At 47.7% G+C, this 21,180-nt stretch overlaps 2 protein-coding genes across 10 annotated transcripts; one reads left to right on the forward strand and one right to left on the reverse strand.

Moving 5' to 3' along the window:
- Positions 1-297: 297 nt before the first annotated feature.
- On the reverse strand, positions 298-15,878 carry kiaa0319l (KIAA0319-like ortholog). 8 transcript variants are annotated; one of them, XM_078081180.1, is made up of 25 exons: positions 15,737-15,878; positions 14,248-14,802; positions 12,823-13,006; positions 12,614-12,720; positions 10,779-11,047; positions 10,608-10,697; positions 10,216-10,447; positions 8,985-9,083; positions 8,521-8,618; positions 8,295-8,382; positions 8,104-8,196; positions 7,865-7,997; positions 7,462-7,567; positions 7,193-7,315; positions 6,982-7,105; positions 5,767-5,899; positions 5,449-5,597; positions 4,863-5,014; positions 4,606-4,744; positions 4,289-4,448; positions 4,024-4,166; positions 3,431-3,553; positions 3,219-3,309; positions 3,038-3,129; positions 298-2,826 (listed from the first exon to the last, which is right to left on the reverse strand). In XM_078081180.1, exons 4-25 carry the CDS (start codon positions 12,705-12,707, stop codon positions 2,630-2,632), a joined length of 2,928 nt encoding a protein of 975 aa, XP_077937306.1. In that variant the 5' UTR covers positions 12,708-12,720; positions 12,823-13,006; positions 14,248-14,802; positions 15,737-15,878; the 3' UTR covers positions 298-2,629. The 8 variants fall into 8 exon arrangements, with proteins under 8 accessions (XP_077937306.1, XP_077937303.1, XP_077937307.1 ...); XM_078081177.1 differs by having other exon boundaries at positions 8,985-9,086; XM_078081181.1 differs by having other exon boundaries at positions 14,248-14,350; positions 15,737-15,877.
- A 412-nt stretch (positions 15,879-16,290) lies between these two features.
- Positions 16,291-20,503, forward strand: ncdn (neurochondrin). 2 transcript variants are annotated; one of them, XM_040189006.2, is made up of 8 exons: positions 16,291-16,440; positions 16,649-16,866; positions 17,016-18,063; positions 18,159-18,328; positions 18,857-19,095; positions 19,212-19,427; positions 19,561-19,709; positions 19,893-20,503. In XM_040189006.2, exons 1-8 carry the CDS (start codon positions 16,293-16,295, stop codon positions 20,309-20,311), a joined length of 2,607 nt encoding a protein of 868 aa, XP_040044940.2. In that variant the 5' UTR covers positions 16,291-16,292; the 3' UTR covers positions 20,312-20,503. The 2 variants fall into 2 exon arrangements, with proteins under 2 accessions (XP_040044940.2, XP_077937311.1); XM_078081185.1 differs by lacking the exon at positions 16,291-16,440 and having other exon boundaries at positions 16,663-16,866.
- Positions 20,504-21,180: the final 677 nt, after the last annotated feature.

Below are 21,180 nucleotides of genomic sequence, written 5' to 3' on the forward strand. Positions count from 1 at the left end.
ATCTGTTTGAATTGTACCTTTTCAGTGGATGCACGTGCATGAAGGCGCAGTTGCAAACAAGGCCTCAAAGACAAGTTATCATTTACTTTAAGAGTAGGACTTAAATTACATTTATCATCAAATTTCGGGCTTGAAACATAACTAAGCACTTGAGATGCCATTTAGCTAAAGTTATAATCTGGTACGATGCATCAAACTTAAAACAATGGTCTTGCTGTGACATCACATGGTCTCTTGTTTAATTGCATGCTGGCAGTGTAAAGGAGGGACAAATAAAACACTAAGAAATAGGACATCTTTGGTTCTGTGGAAAAACTCAAACTTAAAAGATTTTATTTTAATTTACACAAAATCCAGTTGCATCAGGTCTGTTCACAGAGAAGGAAACCAGGGGAAAATCCTTCATGACAATCTTATAAAAACACCTCAAGTTAAACTCCCTTCACGTAACAGCTGCTCCCGGCTTTCTCTGCTGCCTTCACAGTGGACTGTCGAGAGTCACGGTCAATTCACTTCCATTAATCCCCATAACGTCTGGCTAATGTGGTGCTTTCAACTGGAGAAATACTGAATGTTAAAAACTTACTCAGAAAGCCGGGCATAAACATGAAGGAATATGGCGGATGGAATCAAGTTTGCTTCACAGCAAATCTGAACGAGATGTTTTCTTAAATTTCTCCGCCCCGGCCCGACGTGCACCGAGCTAGTGCAGCAGAAGTGACATCAGCATGAGATAATTTAACATGAAGATCAAGACTAAGCCATTGCTATTCCAAGCGGAGTACAAACTAAAGGGAATAAACGGTGTACCCTTTTTAACATTCAACAGCAAGAAACAACAACAAACATAAAAGTGACCCATCGTGTCGACCTGCTTGCATGCCAAGTTTCACACACAATAAAAGTGTCATTTGGTTAATGTTTTCACTCAATGCAGAAACAAACGTCACTGGTATTGACAAACAGAAGAAAGAAATGAATGGATGTTCGGCGCCTCTACAGCTTTTGAATCTTTATCCTCCCTCGGATGAACCTTCGGCTTTGTCCTATTTGTGGGAATTCATTAACACAGTTCTGGGCCTTTGTGGAAGCACAACTTGCAAATTAAAGTTTTGCGATCAATGTTTTAATGTCAGATTGTTCATGCTTAGTAATTCCCATTGAACAAACTGAATATTCGCCTAAATGGAGGCAAGGACAAAGAGGTTTATCCCACTTTAAAGATAAATGGTTCATACCGGTTTGCTGAAACTGCACAGCAACTGCTAAATTAACTCACAGGATAAAAATAAAAATAAAAAAGCCACTTAGTGACACATGGGCTTACCCCCCCTCTTCATCTCCGGCCTACAGGATTGTTTCAATTACTGAGGAGCATGTGGACTTGAACTTCATTCCTGTTAGCTGAAGAATATCCTGTCTTTTCATCTTTAAAGCCAAGGAAATTAAACATTTCACATATTTTGAATGCAGTTCAATTCTTTTTTCTATGGCTGAAACTTTCCAACTTTAACCATCACAGATGTCCCCTTTCAACAAAGAAAGCAGATGTGTAACTCTCGCTGACAGACAAAGTGCATCGACATCTAAAATCACAGCCTTAAGGTGGTTTAAAAAAACAGTGGTTTTCAAGCAGTCGCTGCGTTATTGGCGATTAAGGTGAGCTGGGAAGCGGCCCCGTGTTGGCAACATCTCCGTGTTATCTTCTCCGTCTCTTGAGACCAAAGTCATTAACGTTGTGTCTTCCAGTGTTTGTCCCAGCGACTTCATCCACAGCAAAAGCTTCAGAATAAAAGCGTGTTTTTTTCATTTTGTTTTTAAAAAAGAATCTCTTGCCCTCACTGACTTGTACATGTGTTAACAATAAAAAATAAAAGCATACAAACTGGTCTTTTTCACAGCAGCCCTAGTAGACCCCAACATACAAACATGCAGAAGATCATTCCAGTATCAAACTGTAGCAGACCTGCAATCTGTCACTCTTCATGCACTTGATCCTTTGTTTCTTTATGTTTATGGAAGGTTCCATCGCTGTCATCGGCTCTTGTTTTGGTTGTGATTCACCATGTTGCCCACTAATCAGGCCAGAGCTAACCATCGGCTTGAACGCGGCAGTTTGGTAGCATCAGGTTGACCTGGAACAGTGTGAATAGCACATCTTTGTGTGCATACGTGCGTGTCTACCAGAGGCCAGGTGCGAGCGTATGCAGTGGCTGGTTTCCGTGTCATCGAAGCAGTTCTGTTGTTTTCTTCAATCCCGAAAGCCACGGATCACTCCGGTTTCTCTGTGAGCCATTTGTTAGAGTGGTGACAATACATTCTCTACGTCTGTTAAATCAATACGCCATTTAAAACACAGTGCTCATCACTATTTCCCAGTAAAGTGGTACTTGTTTTCCTTCCGTAGTGGCTCAGTGTGGGAGCAGGTAAAGGTCGGTACAGAGGTCTTCCAACTTGCTCCTCTCCTTCCCTTAGTTCATCTCTGTATCACACAGTCTGTCTTCATGGATGAGAGGTGTGAGGTTTCTGTGTTGAAGAACAACGAAGGGACACCGGAGGAGGAACAGCAGGGGGTGGCAGCTGCCTCGGGGATGCGAGGCGGGCAGAGAGCTGCCCCCCTCCTTTCTTGCTATAGCAGCTCCTCTCGTTGCTTCTTGCCCCTCACGGGCCCCATGCCGTTCCTCAGGGAGCCGTTCTGGGGCCGCAGAAGATGCCCGCGCTCATGCTCCGTCCACGGGACCCCACCCTGCCCATCCTCACTTTCCAGATCAGAGTCTGAGTGCATGAGGGCGGAGGAGGTGGGAGCCGGCACCGGCTTCATGCGCACTGCCAGGGAGGAGAAGGAGGAAAAGGTTGCGTCAAAGCCGAATATCAGAATAGAAAAGCATCACTCACTGACGTTTACTGACGCCATGTAAAATATACATGATTTTCAGTTTACATCTTTAAAATGTCAACTGATTCTCAGCAGTGTCTAGTGTCCAGCAGAAATGCTGAAGTAAATAAGTGGCAGTGATAGTTTGTGAGTGAGTATTACCAGTTCTTGGTGGTTGAAGCTCCAAACTGTCTTGTTCATCAGCTTCTAACATTTTATACCTGCTTTTGCTTCTGCGCACTTTGCTCTTACGCCTTTCAGGGTATTAAAAACATAAACAGTTAGATAAGCCATTTAGTATCATGTAACAGATCATGCATATACTGCATTATGTTTAGCTCACCTTTTGCAGCAACACACCATCCCCCAGACCACAGTTGCTGTAGCAACCACGATCATGAAGGATGCTATGGTCACATAGAGGACGCTCCACTCTGAAAACCAAATTTTATTCAAAAGCAAAGTTCATTATTACTAAGTAACAGAATACATAGAACATGTATAAATGGTGAGACTAAAGCGAAAGATAATTAACAAAGATTCACATAATCTCACCGCAGTTGCTCTCTGCATCTCCAAACTGAACTCGGATGAAGTTCTCCATCCAGAAAGGGTGGCAGACACAGCGGCGCGTGAACGAGTCACAGTCGCCGTGACTGGAGCAGTTCAGCTGGCAGACTGAGGAAGGAGAGCGGCACAGCAGAGAGTACGGTGAAACTAACGGAGGCCTCCATGTTGCGTTACGCGACGCAAACCGAGAGGACCAAATAGCATTCAGCATGCTCACCATAGAATGTAAACAGCTGCATCGAATAACAGTGAACAAGTTTCAGACGCAACAGAAAAACCGGAGCGCAGGATGAGATGCAACTTGTAGCAGCGGCTCAGAAATCGTGGAGGTTTGACCTTTGAACCCATTCAATCCCTGTCATTATGTTCCCATTATCTTTGGCAACAAAGGTCAAGACGTCAAGGCAGCTGAGAGTGACTATTGAGCAAACATCTATGTGTAAAAATACCATCTGAAAGGACAAATATATGAGCCGACCGGCACGTCCACCAATAGTAGTACTCTGCTTAAAAAAAAATCTTTTGTTAAATCTCATTTTCCTTTGTTGTTTGCTTCTCTGTTTTTGCCAAGTACTCACTGACTGTATCCACTCGTCGGGCCTTGTAGATCAGAAAGTCGTTCTTCTGTTTGCGCAGTTTGTTGCGAAGGCTAAGTGCAACGCTGTGGCCCGGCAGAGGAGGGCGCCCCGGACCGCCGGACACCAGGAAGACCAGACGAGTACTGGGGAGGGAGGAAATAGTGGATTGGTAAGGAATCCTTTTGACCATAAGTATCATTCCAGCATTTGTAATTATACTTTTTCTTTTATGATTTAAAGACCCAAAAGGTCCGGTAGGCCTCACCTGTGCTCATTGAACGCACTGATCTCTCGCACGATGATGTCGCTGTCGAGCAGGCCCAGTAAAACCCCCACCTGGCGCAGCAGCATGTCGCGCTGGCGGTGGGACACCTGGGATACAGAGACCTCCAGGACCAACTCCACCAGTTCACGCTCCCATTTGTCTGACAAATAGAGAGGAAAGAAAGCTATTGTGGCGAGGTGAAAAAAACAACACACACCCAGCGGGTTCTGACTGATCTGAAATGCTGTGGTTTGCGTGCAAGTGGGCCGAGCAAACCCTCTATTATAGGAAGAGTCATGGAACAACAGTTTTCTCACCTGGTTTCACCTCCAATGCGCCGCTGTCAGTGCTGGTCTGTCCCTTACTGTCGGTTACAGTCAGGGTGAAGCTGTACTTCCCTTCCACCAGGTTTCCCAGAAACAGCACCGCCTGGTGGTCAGAGTGGTTTAGCACTTCCTGTTGGAACAATTGCACAGACGTTTGACAGTATTTCCACGGGGAAACAGCTTAAACGTGTGTAAAGTCTTCTGGCGGGATTTTCTCCAGGATCAGATTCCCTCTGGTCATTTCTCACCCCCGCAGCAGGACTGCTATCGTCTCTGGTCCACAGGAAGCTGACTCCACCATTGTCATCAGTGGAGTGGGATCCGTCCAGGCTGCCGGTCCTGACAGGCAGGGCGATGGGCGGACTCGACACAACGTGAGCCAGTGGTGGCTGGTCCAGTTCTGTCAGAAAATGTACGCAAGAGATCAGACACAACAGTAAGCTAATTGTTGTGGCTGTTTACATGCTTTATACTATTAGCAATGACTTTGAATTAGAATAGATGTATAGAGATGTGTGCATGAGTTTATTATTGGGTGTTTAAATAGAATCAGTACGCATGCTTCTATGTGTATAGTTCGCTATTTCTGAAAACATTTTAGTCTCATGAATTTATTATTGACTCTGGTAGACTAGTTGAGCTAAAAATATCCAAACTCAAAAAACCCAAAAGACAAAATTAAGTCTGAAGATGATGACCGCAATGACAAACAGAAATCTACTTGCAATGCTTAATCGTAAACCCACAACAACTGTGACTGTCGTCACTCGGACTGCAACCCAAGCGAACTACGTATTTATTGATTCATTCATTCATTCATTCATATCTCCTGACCTTCCCTGACGATGACCGTCACGACGTCGCTACTCTGCAGCTTCCTCTCATCCGTTACGGTCAGGGTGAACTCATACGTGCCGACCTCAAGACCTGTCACCGTGGCAACGGCGCCGTCTGCATTCTCAATCTTCACGTCAGCAGGACCCCTGACGGAGGGACAGATGGATAGAAAAGAAGATAAGTTAATGCGGAAGGACGGACTGACCTCGATGACACTGCAGCAGAAATCAATTTTACATTTGAATGAGTATGTTTCAGTTATCCCACCAATGCAAGCTACCTGCAAAATATCGTGCATAAGTGTTTCTGACTCACTTAGTTTGTTTCCAGTGGAACGTGGCTATCTTCTGGTCATCGCTGCTCTTACTGCCATCCAGCGTGGTTCGATCAACAGGCAGCGTCAGCTCTTTCTCCGGTCCAGCATCCGCTACTGGTGGCTTATTGTTTTCTGGATGATGGGGAGACAGAAGTAAAAATACATCTCAGTTGTACGACCCACATGACAGATACGCTAGTGAGGGGGCGCGCTAACAAACCCATCCTCCTAAATCGATGACGCATTAAACTGTAGATAAATGGAAAACAACAATTTGGGAGCCAAAAAGGAGGTTAATATTACAAACCAAGCCTTAGATTTACAGACATTACCTGGATTAAAGTTGCAGAATTATGAGGATAAAAAGAAATTAATTCTCTGACATTAAAGGGTCATAAATTAAATAAAAGTGTTTCTAGGATAGAATAGTGTAGTTCCAGTAGTGCTGTGAAAAAGTTAACGCCATGCGGCAAACCAGTTATTAGGGTTTGGGGGCAGTTACTTTTTCACATATGGAGAGAAAATATCCAGACCTACGTGGCCCGGATATTTTCTCTCCATTAATAAATATTAAAAACTATATTTTGTATTTACTCAAGTTATCTTTGTTTGATGATAAAAAAATACTTATCACATAACATTTAATAATATAAAAAGAACAACCTGATACAAAATCTAATAGCACAAAGTGTTTCTGTCACAGATCATTACTGAAATGGTTGACACAGTAGGTAGACGTTCACGTTACAGTTCGACCTCTTCAAGAGCGTCACACCCCAGTGTGTCTACAGTTTCCACGAGGAGCATATCAGGTTCTCCGTGCACGTGCACCCACGTGCACGTCCCATTCACCAGTGTAAAACGCTGTTGACCAAAGCTTAAGCAAATAGACCTTCCTCGCAGCAGTAAGTAATGACTTCACACATTGTATAGGCCACGTACAAAGCTACATTATGTGCTGTTGCTTAGTATGCTTGTCACACCTGATGTGCATATTTGTACATAACCTGCGGAAGAGAAGGAAGAGCAAACAGAAGAGCTGGTTCACAGATCAAATGAAGTGCAGGAGGAATGCCAAAAAAGGACTTTAATTTTAGTGTCTTTAAGATGGGCCTAACTGCCCAGAGCTGAGCAAATATTAGTTAATGAATACCGAATCACATAAGAAAATACTGACAAACAGGAGCTGTTTTTATTGCTCACGGGATGTTTACCTGGTTGCACAATGACGGTGACATGCGCGGTTTCCTGCTGTCCAGCGGAGTCCGTCACAGTCAGCTGGAAGGTGTAGTCTCCCTCCTGCATAGCCGACAGCTGCAAGATGGGCGTCCGTACACCCTAAAGGAGCACATGAGATGTCATCGTTAGCCACGATTATTTTATACACGGAAAGAAGACTACCGTTTGATAAAACAAGTATCTCACCTGCATCTCCACCACCTTGTCTTTGCTCTCAGGGCTGAGGGACCACTCGTAGGAGAGGGAGTCGTGGTCGTCGGTGCTTTGGTTGCCGTACAGAGTGATGGAGTTGCGTGGCAACTGGATGACCTGGAGGAAGCAAGAGGAAAGACCAGCTCTGGGTTAACAGGAGGGTACTGGTTTAGTTACGTTTAAGTAAGCTACATTACATTTATACCAGGACAAAAGGGTGGTTTGGTCCATTAAAGGCATGACAATTGAAGAAACCTTCTGACCTGGTTGGCCCCGGCATTGGCCACGGGCCGGTAGTCCTTGGCTTTGTTGACCAGGAGGGAGGCCTGTGTCGAGTTCGTGGCTCCGTCCGAGTCCGTCACGGTCAAACTGACAAAGAACAATCATCGGGTTAAACAGTAGTAACTGTATTGCAATCAGGAGCCTAATAATTACACACATGACTAATACAAAAACACACATCTATGAAAGAATACCTTTGCTTTACATTTTTAGCAACTTTAAGCTGGCTTCTGCTTTTAAAAATATACTTGTGTAGAGAGAAAGGAGGTCCAGTAGGAAAGACCTTGACAGCAATATTATCTACTTATTATCATGGTAAACACTGGGATGTTTGCAAAACAGTTTTCTAAAAACACTAAAAACAGATTTCACGGCCGCCTGTACTTGAATGTGTAGTTCCCATGAACCAGGTTGGTGAGGGTGAGGACGGCGGTGTCCGTTGAGACTTTCTCCTCCCTCAGGGGGCCTTTGACCTCTTCCCAGTGCCACGCCACCACCTTGTCATCGTCTGTGCTCTCTGCGAGGAGGAGAAAATGTACGGGGACGGGCGATCTATTAATTGTATTGTAACAGCTAACAATGCGTTTGTGTATTTGTGCGTGTGTGCCGCGGGGAAGACTCACGGCTGCCGTCGATGACCGTGGAGCTGGTTGGCAAGGAGATCTCCTGGAACTTCGGGGAAACTACGGCGACGGGAGGCCTGTTTACCCGGGGCTCTGTCGGGGCGGAAAGAAACAAATGAGCCGCGAGCAGTGAAAACAAACACATGACCCACAATGCCACAACAGAGGCGGGGCCTCACGACTCAGCTCACCTGGCTTGACTGTGACATTGACGTAACCTTCTCCATGAGCGTCCTCCCAGTGCACCACCACCTCAAACTCATACAGGCCCACAGTCAGCTGGGAGGGAGAGAAGCCAGCAGGAAGAGGCAGTGACACGTTTGAGACAACGTCATTGACTCACTACTTCCATTGATACGTTCAATAGAGCTCAGGCCCCTTTTAGCAGGACATGAAGATGAACGTGGTGATCAGTACCTGGCTGAGTTTTAGCGTCTGGCTGTGCTGCCCTTCCATCTGTCCGCTGTAGTCTTTGGGATGAGTTATCAGACGCCAGTCAAATGCATAGTTTGTCCCTGTAAACAAAAGCGCTCGTGCGTTTAATCACAACGCGTCAGATAAGGATGATTTCCAGATGACAGCTTTTGGGACGAGGAGGGATCAAGAGATTAACAAAACGATGACGTGCGTCCTCTTGGTACGGCGTAATCTTCCTTTTTCCGGTCTGGATTTGGAATTCTCCGGCAGGTGGTCGGTGTGACGTGACGCGGTAACACACCAGCCAAGCAATGCCTTAAAGGCAACTTAGTTTTCCAATTTCATTACTCTGGAATCATCGATATTAACATGAGAAAAACCTACGTAGAACATTTCTGCAGGAAAATGCAGAAATAACAAAAGGTTTCCTAGAAATGAACTACATTATATTTCCATGCGTTTACCTGGTGGAAGCGCTGAGACCACAAAGGCGTTGAGCTCAACCGCGTTGCGGGGCAACGTGACCTCCACGCTGTCTCCTGCCGACACCACCAGCTCCCTCACTGCTGAAGGAACAAAGCAGATTGATAACAAAACCACACGTGACAGAGAGACATTTCTAAGAGAGCAGAGGGGGGTTAAATAACAACGCTTATACAGAGTGAATAGAGACAGATTAAAAGGTAACCTCATTATTATCGATTGGGTATCAGGTCTGTCAGCTGTACTTTGGGGAGAGGCGATGGTATCTTACATGAGATGTAGTACACACATGTGTTCTATTCACTTTTACAGCTTGGACCTATAAAACTGCAAACAAGCTAATTGAGAAGGGATGACGGCCAACATATCCTGACTCGTAGTCCCCAGCATGGATCAGTGCTACATGATGAAACTCCATCCATCCGGCCGCGTATCCTACATTTAAACAGGATGTCGTTCATTCCACATATTGCATCGTCAGGGTTATTTTCTCACACCTGACAAAACTCTCTTTCGCAGCCCCATGAGGTGTAATAACTGTTCACACGGGCCGGAGTATTCCTCCCTATGATAATGGAGAACGATCGTTCCCTTTCAATGCGACTTTGGAATAGCAGGCACTTCTGTTTGTACAAGTCTAAGCTTCTCCTAAAATGCAGCTGCGCTTTGTTCAGTATTCCATTCAAAGCGGCTCATCTTGTTTTGCTTGCCCTTGTAATCACACTGCTGGCTAAAAAGGGGCTAACACCCGTGTATCTTCACTGACATGCAATGTTCTGTCTGTTGTCCGTTTTTGAATGTCAGCTTAATGGCGCTTTGTTCCTCAGAATGGGTAACCGAATCATTCAAGTTGTACCTGTTAGAGGAGCCCGGTGTGTCTCACCACATTCCTGTTGCTTATGCCAACATGGCCTCACACCCGCAGCACACGTTGATGAATAATATGAGCAGTCCGCCACAGAATTTAAAGGCCAAGGACGTCTTTATTTTTTCTCCAAAAAATAAGCTGGAGCCAAAACAAAGCGGTTACAGTAAAAGACGATTTGCAAACTGAGAGACAGAAAGATGCAGGTCGTAAAGACGGGACTCATATCATGTGAAACCTCACAGAATCAACGGTGCTGCTACATTATTTAGAAGCACGTTAATTAATAAATGAAGACGAGACATATTACTTAACCGGCTGAAAACAGGGGGCAGCGCCTTCCTTACCAGCCTGTGTGGGCGTCGACATAATTGCGGTTGTTGCGGGTGTGCCGACATCACTGCTATTGGAAGACGCAGCTGAATCGGAGGTTTCCGTCGAGTTCGGCCGAGATGCAGCTGGAGGGACGTCTGCACCCCCCGCGGCTAACTGGCTCTGGTTGTTTTGGGCAGTTGGAAGCAGCGCGATGGTGCCGGGTGCAGCCAGGGTGGTGTGAGCCATTTCCACTCTGGGGGTTTCCTGCGGAAACATTTAAACACCGAAGGTATGAAGGATTAGAAAAAGCGAAGGGCATTAATCACCTACTACTCACTTATCTGACTAATGACTGCAAGAATGAGGCATTAAAAAAAAGGGAAGAACGACAAAGACGGGGGAATAGAACAGTCCGTGAAGTTACCGTGTTGGCGAGTGGTCCCTTCTGCGCCGCGTGACTCCCCACATGTTCCGCGTGACGAGCTCTTCTACGCCTTGCAGCGATGACGGGGGTCTTCAAGTAAAATTACAGTGAAGTTATAATATACACACACACACAACTCTGTCAATAAGCTCCGATGCGGGGGCTCTGTACCTTGGAAAGCAGCTGCAGGAGGCCGAGGGACTCCTCGTGGGGCCGCGGCAGGAAGGCGATGGAGCAGCCCGTTCTGCGCGCGCAGCGGAGGAGCACACAGCGCCCACCGAGGCTCCACGTGGCGTCGCAGCTCGGATTCAGGCAGCACGACTCCCAACACGTGGCCCCGCCTCTTCCTTTGGCCAGAGAGTCCCAACCCAGGCCGATGACGCTGCTCCAGTGGATGCCCAGCACCCCCCCGGTCACCCGGCAGAGGTTTGCCGACACATCTGGACGGAGACGGAGGGAAAGACAAAACAATCGTGTATCCTGCTGCTGTGGAAAACATATATGTATTGCAACATTGTCATAGTTAATCAAAAAAGGGTGGAAGTCAATCCCAAAACATGGGTGATGAGGAAGAGAGAAAGACGTTTTTTATAGCGTAGTTTGATCAAAAGGATCGGAAGGCAGAGATCCCGGATCCGCCAACGGGCAACGCTTCCCAGGCTTTTTCAAGACTTGTTGATATCAATCGGGGCATTGTTTGGGCGCTCTTGGCATCGTTCCGGGCAGAGCGAAACCCACCGTGAGACATTTTCTCAGAAAAGGAGACCGACAGGCGCAAATTGAGCAGTTAGCCGAGTCAGCGGCAGACAAAGGAAGTGAGGCTTTTCCCTGACAAAACAAGACGCTGATTAAAACCCAAAGCACAGAGTGCAGTACGCACGGGACCGTATCAGAGTCATATCTGCAGGGAAGAGAGCTGGTGCGGTTCGCTTCAGCTGTGCAGGGCATCGCTCCAGGTGATACAACTACATTCATATTCAAGCCGTCGCAATGTCAAGTAAAAGCGCAATTCAATCCATCCATTGCACAAGACAGTCACTGTGTAGCCAGTTACAATGAACAGCGGACGGTGAAGTTTACAACGGGGAGAATCGGGAGGCTATATTTCACCACCACTTAAGCTAACGTCAACACAGAAGCCAAACTAGTCTTTGAATAACAGCCCAGGTTGCAGGAAAACTACGGAGTCATTCTGAAATACAAAAACTGCAGCTGCAACGAGAAGGAACGAAGCTCGGTTTTGTATTTGTCCTGCGGCTCCTAATGGCGAACACACACGGAAGAAGTTAAAATCATTCGTCCACGCGTTCATACCCGTGATTAGAATCACATACTCCAAATACTCCAATGGAATCTCAAAACCGGAATGGCGGGTGAAAACTACGGCAGAGGTCATTCAGAATTTAAATGTGTGCATTCCAACACTGTTTGGTAAAACCAAGTAGCAACGATTTTCTTGGTGGAGCCGAGTGTGAGAAATAGGCAAAGACTTCCCGAACACTAAAAAGCAGTTCATCCGACCGTCTAAGACAGTGCTGCACCCGCAACTGTTGCTACCATGGCAACAAGGTTGACTTTATGGGGTGTCAGCAAGAAAAGAAACCAAGTACACACAGAGCATTATAATTTGTTTGAAAAAGGACGCTTTGGTCTCTGTTTAGTCGTCCCACCCCTTGTCCACTCTTCGTCTGTCCCCCCCGCCCCCCAACACACACAGCCCCTATTGTCCTGCTTCACATTGTAACCCACTTAGCAGAGCGGCATCAGAAAGAAGGCAAGACACGCACACAGTGGGGGTGCCTGCTGTCCTCCATCCCCTCGCTCCGGATCAGTAAACACCACCCGAGCACCATAGGAAGGGTAAAGAGCAGCCCTGAGGAATCACAGGCTGTGAACCTGCGGTGCGGATGAGTGCCCAGATGAGGCACAGTTGTGAGACGTCCTATCAGTTCTCTGTCAACAGCTGTGCGTTTGCCCGTCGCTTGCTGGGTGGTGCTTTGTCTTACCTGGGGGAGCCGCCAAGAGCAAGAGGTAGGACAGCGGCAGGAGGAGCAGGTGAGGTGAGCTCCAGGTGGGCAGCTTGTGGTGTGCATAGGACATTTTACACAAGGACCTAGAGAAGTAGAAATACGTGTGTATGTTTTAATAATCATCCAACAAAAATGGACCACCAGCAATAAAATGAATAGTTGGACATTTTTAGAAACACGTTTACCTTTCTCCTGGCCGGACGCTGGGAGAACGAGATGCGGGAGGAGAGCAGGAGCGAGGAGTTAGGTGGGCAGCCGGGTGGTGCGAGGCGACGGGTGGAGACGGGTCAACACCAGCACTCTGAGGAAGAGATCCAACATGGCCGCCTGCGGGGCCTTCACAGGCTCAGCTGCTCAGCAAACACCTCACTACAGAGGGTGAGAAGATGAGTTAACAAGTGGATCAGTGATGCGCTTGTTGCGTTACCGGTTTACAAGATTTTGTATCAAGTCATGATATTACATTATGTCATTACTAATTAACTAAAATTGTTACTGTAGTTTTTGTTATACACGTCAAGTGTTGTGTCTGACCTGATGCGAAACAGAGTGACAAATTCATCTGAAAAATCTGATTCATATATGAATAGTTATATATTATATGAAGTCCCTTTGATTACAGCTTTTCCCTCCGTCCCTACTTTGCTTACAGACAACTGTGAACAAACAAACAAATGAAACAAGGCGGTTTCCGTACGCAACAATTCTGTTAATTCCCTGAAGACGGGTGAGAAATGACTCACAGTCCTGTGACTTCCTGCTTTGATAAGTTAAAATAAATCCAAGCGACAGACAAGTGAAAATGAATTTACATACTTCGATGGTCCCTCACAGACAAAGGCTTGTGGCAAAGCATATTTAAGGTTACTTTAACCAATCTGACAGCAGTGCAGAAAATGTAACGTGCAACAGAGCCTCAGGCCTACCAGACCCCTTAACTAACTTCCTAACACTCAATGTCACTTCCTGCAGGAAGTGTGAACAGGACGTGCGTCATTTCAATGCAATTAGCCTCGATAATGAATTCACGCTGGAGAAGAATTCTTTGCCGAATGAGTTAAAAAGTAACGTAATGTTCTTCCGCGTCAGGGAATCTGTCTTGTGGCACACAAGTAGATTCCTCTACAACTAAAGAAAACCCCTCACAACGGGAGACTGGGGATTTCATGAGAAACGCATGGAGTCGTTGGGAGTAAAACAGCCATACTGCACTTCTTCCCTTGCAATTTATTCCAGCGGAAGAGGTAAAAAAAAAAAAAAAAAGCAAAAGAGGAGTGAACAGCACAAGTCCCGGGACAAGACGTGAGCGAGCCTCTTCCACCACGAGGTCCCACCAGGACACGACTATGGGATCGTGTAGCAATGAATCAAGCAGCTCTCACAGGCATCTGCTGTGCAGACGGTCTGTGGATCTGAGCTGGACACTGACGGGGATATTAATAATAATACTCCATCGCTATTGGTCAGTTTTTAAAGACATGCAGATGGAGAAAAGACATGACTCCAGTAAAAGTGGTTATTGTCATTAAGCTGAAAGCACACACGTGTGTTAGAGGTATGTAGTGGTCTCCCAGAACAAATCCCAAGCTCTCACGCAGTCTGACACAAACCTGGATTATCTGCCTCCATACGTGAACGTGCGCTCTGCTGCACATGGACGCCCGGAGCCCCAGCAGCCTCCTTCCGTGCCGCAGCGGACAGCTCAGTAAGCCCCTAATTCACAAACAGTCATTAGGCCTCCTGCGCTCGTATCCCTCTCCAAGGTGAGGCCCCAAATGTGGGAGAAAAAGATCCAGGTAAAAAAAAAAAAAAAAAAAGTGTAAGTCACGTTTTTTCCCTCCTTGATACCAAAACAGAAGCTAATGCCCGCAGGCTGGTGGTGTCTGCTGCACCGGTTATGCTCAGGTGAGTTTGGTCACCTGGGCTGATGACAGCTCAGCCATTACAGACGTTTCAAAGGCTACTTTTCCCTTGAGAAGCTTCTGCAAAACAATGATCTCTGTGACCAAAAACCCAGCTTATATCTGGAGAGGACAAGCTGTCTCTCTCCCTCGCTCTGCAGTCAATGGCACGCTTGTTAGCTCTGTGTTGGTTGCTAGGCGGACCGGTTGGTGGCGATTTCTCTGTAAATGACACCAGGTCCCACGCACAATTTCTTCTGGTTGCTAAAGGGAAGGGAAATTCAGTTGTTAATTCAGTTTATCAGACAATAAGTAGAAGAAGCAACCTCCCATTTAGCCGTGACTACTACAGGAACATCCGTATATTCTGATCCTAGAACAATATTTAAATGGGTCCAATGAAAGTAGGAAAAGCTCAAACCCCTGTTCAGGCATATTGAAATTAAAATAAATGATCAGGTTATATAGAAACACACTTTTAGTCTCTAACTTAAGAGTGTGAGCTGTCGGCCAAAGATACTTCTTCGTCATAAAAGGCAGAAGCTCAACAAGACAAACAGTTGAATGTGTTCTCGCCTCATTTTCTCAAAGATAACAAATCTTTAGTGACTAAAGGGATGTTCTAAAGCATTTTCACTAGGGATGATGATGACTTAATAAAACAATGTCACACATTAGTTAGGCTTTAATCCATTACAATGATTAGTTCTTGCAGAGCAGGGATCGATTGACTGATTTAAGTGCAAATAAGTTGCACGACAGACAGCACGAATGGAGGCAGTCAATCAAATGAAATGCACGAGCAAGGGCAACTCGCTGGGGTAAGATCTCACCCAAAATGGAAGGCTCGTGCATTATGGATCTTCCCAGCCTGAAACAACAGTCCGGGGTTTTTAACTGTCTCCGGCTGTCACACGTGCAGTAAAAGGCGCAGAGCGACGCGGGCCGCTGCGCTATCCCGAACAACCGGGGGGCGTCTCGAGTCAACGACACGACACCTCGGGTCCTACGCGGATCTTCGTTACATTGAACGTTGAGGGGGAACACCGGCGCAAAACCCCGGATCCCCGCTGTGCGAGGCACCTTGAGGCGAACAGCTGCTGTCGCCTCTCCGTCACTGCGCCTGAGCGGTCGACACAGCGATGCGCACAACGTCATGCAAACACTGCACAGGGAGGTAAAGTGACATTGGACTTACAGTAAAGGGACAGTTGCGGCGCGCTGAGTCGTAGTTGTCGTCCCCGGTAAGAGGTAATTAGGTCAGCATTCTCTCGCACGTACAGCTGATGTGCCTGTGGATCCACTGTCAAGTCAGGAGAAGCGACCGGTGTAATTTCCGATGGCTGGGTTTTCAAAATAAAATACTTGGTGACGCAGCGGCGGCAAGGCTTTGTGGCCGATAGAAGCCCAGTGGTTCAAATCGGCGACAAATATGGCAAGGAATATGTATTAAAACAAATTAGGCACGACGGGTTATATTATACCAGACATGCTTAGTTTTCCCACGTGCTGCTGCGTCTTAAACTGAAGACGTTTGTCAATGAGGTAAGCCCGCTTCTGCCGCGCGCTACCTGCCGGCCATCGGCCAATGGCGAACACCTGTATCTCCACGTCAACCGTTAACCTGCCGAGCATTATATATGTTTTTTTTTGTTTTTACTTGTGGAAACCCGCAAAATAAATAAAATTGAAACGTCTTCCGTGACCTCAAAAAGGTAATGCCGCGTCGCCCCTCCGACATAACACCGCCCAAAATGGCGGCGGCGCCGCCTTCCAACTATCTCTCTCGCGATTGGTGCGTTGACATTCTTGAACCGTTTTCATTGGTCCCTCGTGACTCTGTTGACATTTCTCTTCCGGGAAGCGCGTTCGAGCTGTTGCCGCGTGTGATATATCTGTTAAGTAAGTTAATGTATTAACGCTTAGGGTACAACTTTATATGTTGCGTTGTTGCCAACTGCTTCATAGAATGAATCCGCAAACCAACTGAATATTATGAAATGAGGTTGCGGTTGTTGCCTTTAATTGTGCGGCGCCAATGATCCGATTTTCCGTTTAATTTTCTAGCACTGTTTTTTTTATTCCTTTTATTCCTCTCCTGGTTACGCAGTTGCTGCGGTCATAATGGCTGACAGCGCCCACGGTGCGATGGCCTTGCTGGCCCAGCCTGCTGTGAATGAGCAACTGGCAGGAGGAGACGGTGGAGAAGGCTCAGAGATGGAGGCTGACGGGGGTCTGACAGATGCCCAGGCGGAGGTGTTGGAGAGGTGTCTGCATGCACTCAGGAAGGCTCAGAATGACAGCCACACGCTGGCTGCTCTACTGCTGGTAAAAGTCTCCCTTCTGCTGACAATTTCACTGCTCCTCGGCATTGATTTAACGTTATATGTGTATCTGACCTCAGTCAGCATTGACAGGTGGTTGGTTTTAGTTCATTTCTTTTATTATTATCATCCTTTTATTTTCTCTGTCCTTAGATAACTCGCCTGTGCCCAGCAAGCCAGCTAGACAAACCCACCCTGAGGCGAATCTTCGAGGCCGTCGGCCTGAACCTTCCGGCTCGGCTTTTAGTGACGGCGGTCAAAGGGAGCGACAACTCCGGCTTGCCCCCACAGGAGCTCCTCTCCCTGGGCACGGCTCTGCTGGCTGCCCTGAGCACGGACCCAGACATGGCCTGTCATCCCCAGCTCCTCACCACCATCCCGCTGCTGCTGGGCATTTTGGCAAACGGTCCTGTGACGCGGCAGGAACAACAAGAAACCCAGGACCAGAGCCAAGATGGAGAGGCAGGGCGGGGTGCAGAGAGTAAAGTCCACCCACAGGAGCGCTCAAGCACGGAAAGTGATGCTGCCGATGTGGCGGGATCCACAGGAGACCAGATCGAGGCCGACAGTGAGGGGAAAACATCGTCGGAATCCTCCCCCTCCTCCAAGCTGGATGAGGCCGTGGCTTCTGACTGCTACCAAGTTCTCACCGCCGTGTGTGCCTTATCCCGGGGTCCCGACCAGCTGCTGAGCAGGGGGGCCGTTCCTGCCCTGTGCCAGGCCGTGGAACAAAACCAGACTTTCAGCCACCAGAGGGGGCTCGCTCTGCTGGGTCGCCTCCTCTCGGGTAAAACCAAGGACAAAGTGTGGAGCACAAACCCGGAGGAACTCCTCACTCTGTTGGTCAGGCTCTCCAAAGACTTCTGCCAAGCCACAGGCCAGACCAAGCTGGACATGTGCGCCCAGTTGGTGCAGTTCCTTCCACCGGCGGGAGTGTCCGTGCAGAGTGAGGAGCTGAAGGGAGCCGTGGTCCGCGTGTGGGGGGCGTTGAGACCCATGTTGCAGGCCAAGTTGACGCCGAGACAGATCGGGCCGATCCTGGTCCTCAGTGCCTGTCTGCTGGATTTGCACGGGTGGGAGCCGGTGGGGCCGCCGAAGTTCTGCTGCTTGCTGGTGAACCGGGCCTGCGTGGAGGTCAGAATGGGTTTGGAGGAGCCGCCTGGTAACGAGCTGAGGCCAGAGCTGCAGCACACGCTCACAGGTAGGGACGCTGCATGCACGGTGAGACCGTGTGGATATTTGATCAAACGCAATTAGCCTCTTTTTGTTACTTAAGCAGCTCTGCTTCCCCCCCAGGCTGCTACCGGATCATGGAGGCCGCCATAGAGCAGGCCTGCTGTATGGGACTTTCCCAGACCCCTGAAGCTCCTCCGAGCTCCATCCCCTCAATCAGTCTGCAGCAGAGCAGGCAGGTCCTCGGGGTGTTGGAGGAGGCCTTCTCCGCTTTAATGTACCACCTGCAGCAGGTGAGAGGCTGACGTTTAAGCACTCTGTTCTTCGTCTTCTTTTAATACTATATTTTATACCATATCTGTACTACCTTTTTTTGTTCATTCGCTTCTATTGTACCTTTTGGGATTGATTGGACAAAAAGTCATATTTGATGACATGGACGTTTGGTGCAGTGATACTGCATTGTGTTCTCTGATGCTTCATAGACTTTTCAACGAACCAAGGATACTCTGCAGATTCATCGTTTCAGCTCCAGCTAACAAACAAGCCTTTGAGCTGTGAATACTTATGAGTTGAATAGAGCTCCGGTGCATCCTTGAGGTTTCTAAAGCTTAACTGTACTTGCTATATTGGAATACTTACGTACCATTACAGTTAAGGAGACCGGAAAGCCCAGTTATATAATATACATTATTTATCTCCAATTTAATTTGAGGTTCTGTATTAAAAATGCTTTTATTTGTTGAATACAAAATCTCCTCGGCTCTTGTGGTATGGCCTTATATTTTTTTAAAAGACGTTGTCTCTTCCTGTCTTTGTAGGTGGAGCCAAGTCGCTACGGCGACCCTTTTATCTTTGCCACGTTCCGCTCTCTGTGCTCATGGCTGGCCGAGGAGACCTCCTGTCTGAAGGAGGAGGTGACGGGGCTGCTGCCGTTCCTGATCGGCTACTCCAGGAGCCACCTGCAGGGCGAGAGCCCAGAGGAGGGCCTCTCCGCCTGGATGGCCGAGGTGTCCGTCAGAGAGGAGAGGGCGGCGTGGACGGGCAGAGAAGCTCTGAGGTAAACATGACGGTGCATTTCAGAGGGAATCAACATTCTGAATTCCTTAAAGCCTGCTCTGGTCTGACAGCATGTCTGCTTTTACTCCGGTACCACCTCCTCCTCCCCCTCCCCAGGTACCTCCTGCCAGCCCTTTGTCACCTGTCTGCAGAGGAAGGTCCCAGGAAGGTGCTGCTCACCCTCGACACCCCGGCCCTCCTGGTGGACTTCCTGTCTCGGTGCTGGACCGCCCCCAAGGGGAGAAGTGGGGTGGCGTCGGCCAGGGACCCCAGCATGGAGACGGCCTGCTCGGCCCTCCTCAACTTCACCGTCACGGAGCCGGAGAGAGTCAGGTAGCTTTTTTACGAGATTAATCGTAGCAGATTAATCGTCTGTTGTTCCATGTGTTAAATACTGAGATATTACCGCTCATACTGACGGTTTATGAAGGGGTCAAATTACACTTTACATCTACTTGTTGTCTAGGAAGGACCAGAGTTTCAGAACTTTGGAGGCCCTTCTGAGTGAAGCACTTCCTGTTCTGGTGCACAAGCCCCGCCTCCTGGTCCTAGCAGCAAATTTCTGCACTTTGGGGCTGATGATCGGCAGACTCAAAGTGGCTCCTTCAGGTGGAGGTATTGACTTTATTTTCCGGTTGTGTTTGGCATTAACGGCCGCGATTCATTTCGTGCGAATACATTATGCTTTGACCAACAACTTTATTGTTCTCGCTTTGGTTCTCCGAGATGTAGATTGGAACCATAAGCAGCGGGTAAAAGGACCAATAACAACTATGACTCTTTGACAACATTCTCCAGGCTCGGTTGAAGGCGGCCAGAGGCGCCTCTTTTCCGCAGCTCTCCGGTTCCTCCGCAGCGCCCTGGACTCCGGCTCCGGCCCCGGCCCGGTAGAGGTGAGCCCCGCCTGGGAGGAGAGCTGGGACGAGGCGGCGGAGCTCTGGAGGTTGTGCCTGCAGGCCCTGGGGGGCTGCGTCCGCGCTCAGCCGTGGATCGCCGGCCTGGTCCGAGAAGAAGGTTGGCTCAGGCACACGCTCGCCATGCTGAGTCGGTGCAGCGCTCTGCCCGACCAGCACACGCAGCAGGCGCTGGAGGAAGCTCTGTGCGCCATGGCAGACCAGTGCCCAGGCTGTAAGAAGGAGATTGGAGACGCGATGAGGACAAATAAAGGAGCTCTGATGTGCATGAAGAACCTGAAGAAGTCGGCGGGAGTGAAGTGAAAAGGGAGCCGACAGACGCCGTGATCTTTGCTGGAGGACGTTTGAAATGAAATAATAAAGGAGGGACGTTACTGAAGCCAAACGTCTTCGATCCTTTTACCAATCTGACATGAATACGTGTAACCTTTCTCTTATGCGCCAAGTGTGCAATGTTAATGTCTTTAATAAAGAACTATTTTGTTAGAAAACCAACCACAGTGTCTCTCCGCCCATGTTCTCAACCTTCTATTTTCTTTGTTGCTTTGAACACCACAAACTTGTTGACATTGACGTTTATTTGTAATAAACAAATGGGCTGGTAGAAGCTGTCAATGAGACCGATTGGACTCATTTTTGTGCGGGATAAAAACGTGTAATATTCCCTTCCGGTGCACTGCAACAACTCGTCAGAAGACATGAAGCCTAAAGGTCTTTCAAATGTCTGCCCTTATTAATGCTGTCAACAGAGGGGGATTTATTACATGACAGACTTTCCTATCAGGTCATCGTGTAGCAATGCAGGAAGGGGCGTTATACGGATGTATTGGGGCGTTGTACGGATGTATTGTTTTTTATTGTTCTGGGATTTTAATCGTGTCACAACTGCTTTGTTTTTTAAGTCTTATGCCACTCGAGTCCAAGCAAAACGTCGGCAGTTTTGTATAAATGTAGAATACATTTTAATCCGTTTGGTCAGCAGGCTTCTCTTGAGGTGGCGAACTGTGCCTTTGCATGAACCGCCACAAGGTGGCGCAGTGCGGCTGGTTCGGATCTGATGTGTGCGAGGTTTTTGTCCATCCCGATATTTGTTTGTGTCTTTGCAGGTAAACTGAAGTTTTTTTTTCTTGTTTGATGTTTTCCTACTAATTCTGATTCATCGCTCAGGAAAT

This window comes from Gasterosteus aculeatus, chromosome 10 (genome assembly GCF_964276395.1).
Source record: "Gasterosteus aculeatus chromosome 10, fGasAcu3.hap1.1, whole genome shotgun sequence".
In the NCBI taxonomy this organism is placed as follows: domain Eukaryota; kingdom Metazoa; phylum Chordata; class Actinopteri; order Perciformes; family Gasterosteidae; genus Gasterosteus; species Gasterosteus aculeatus.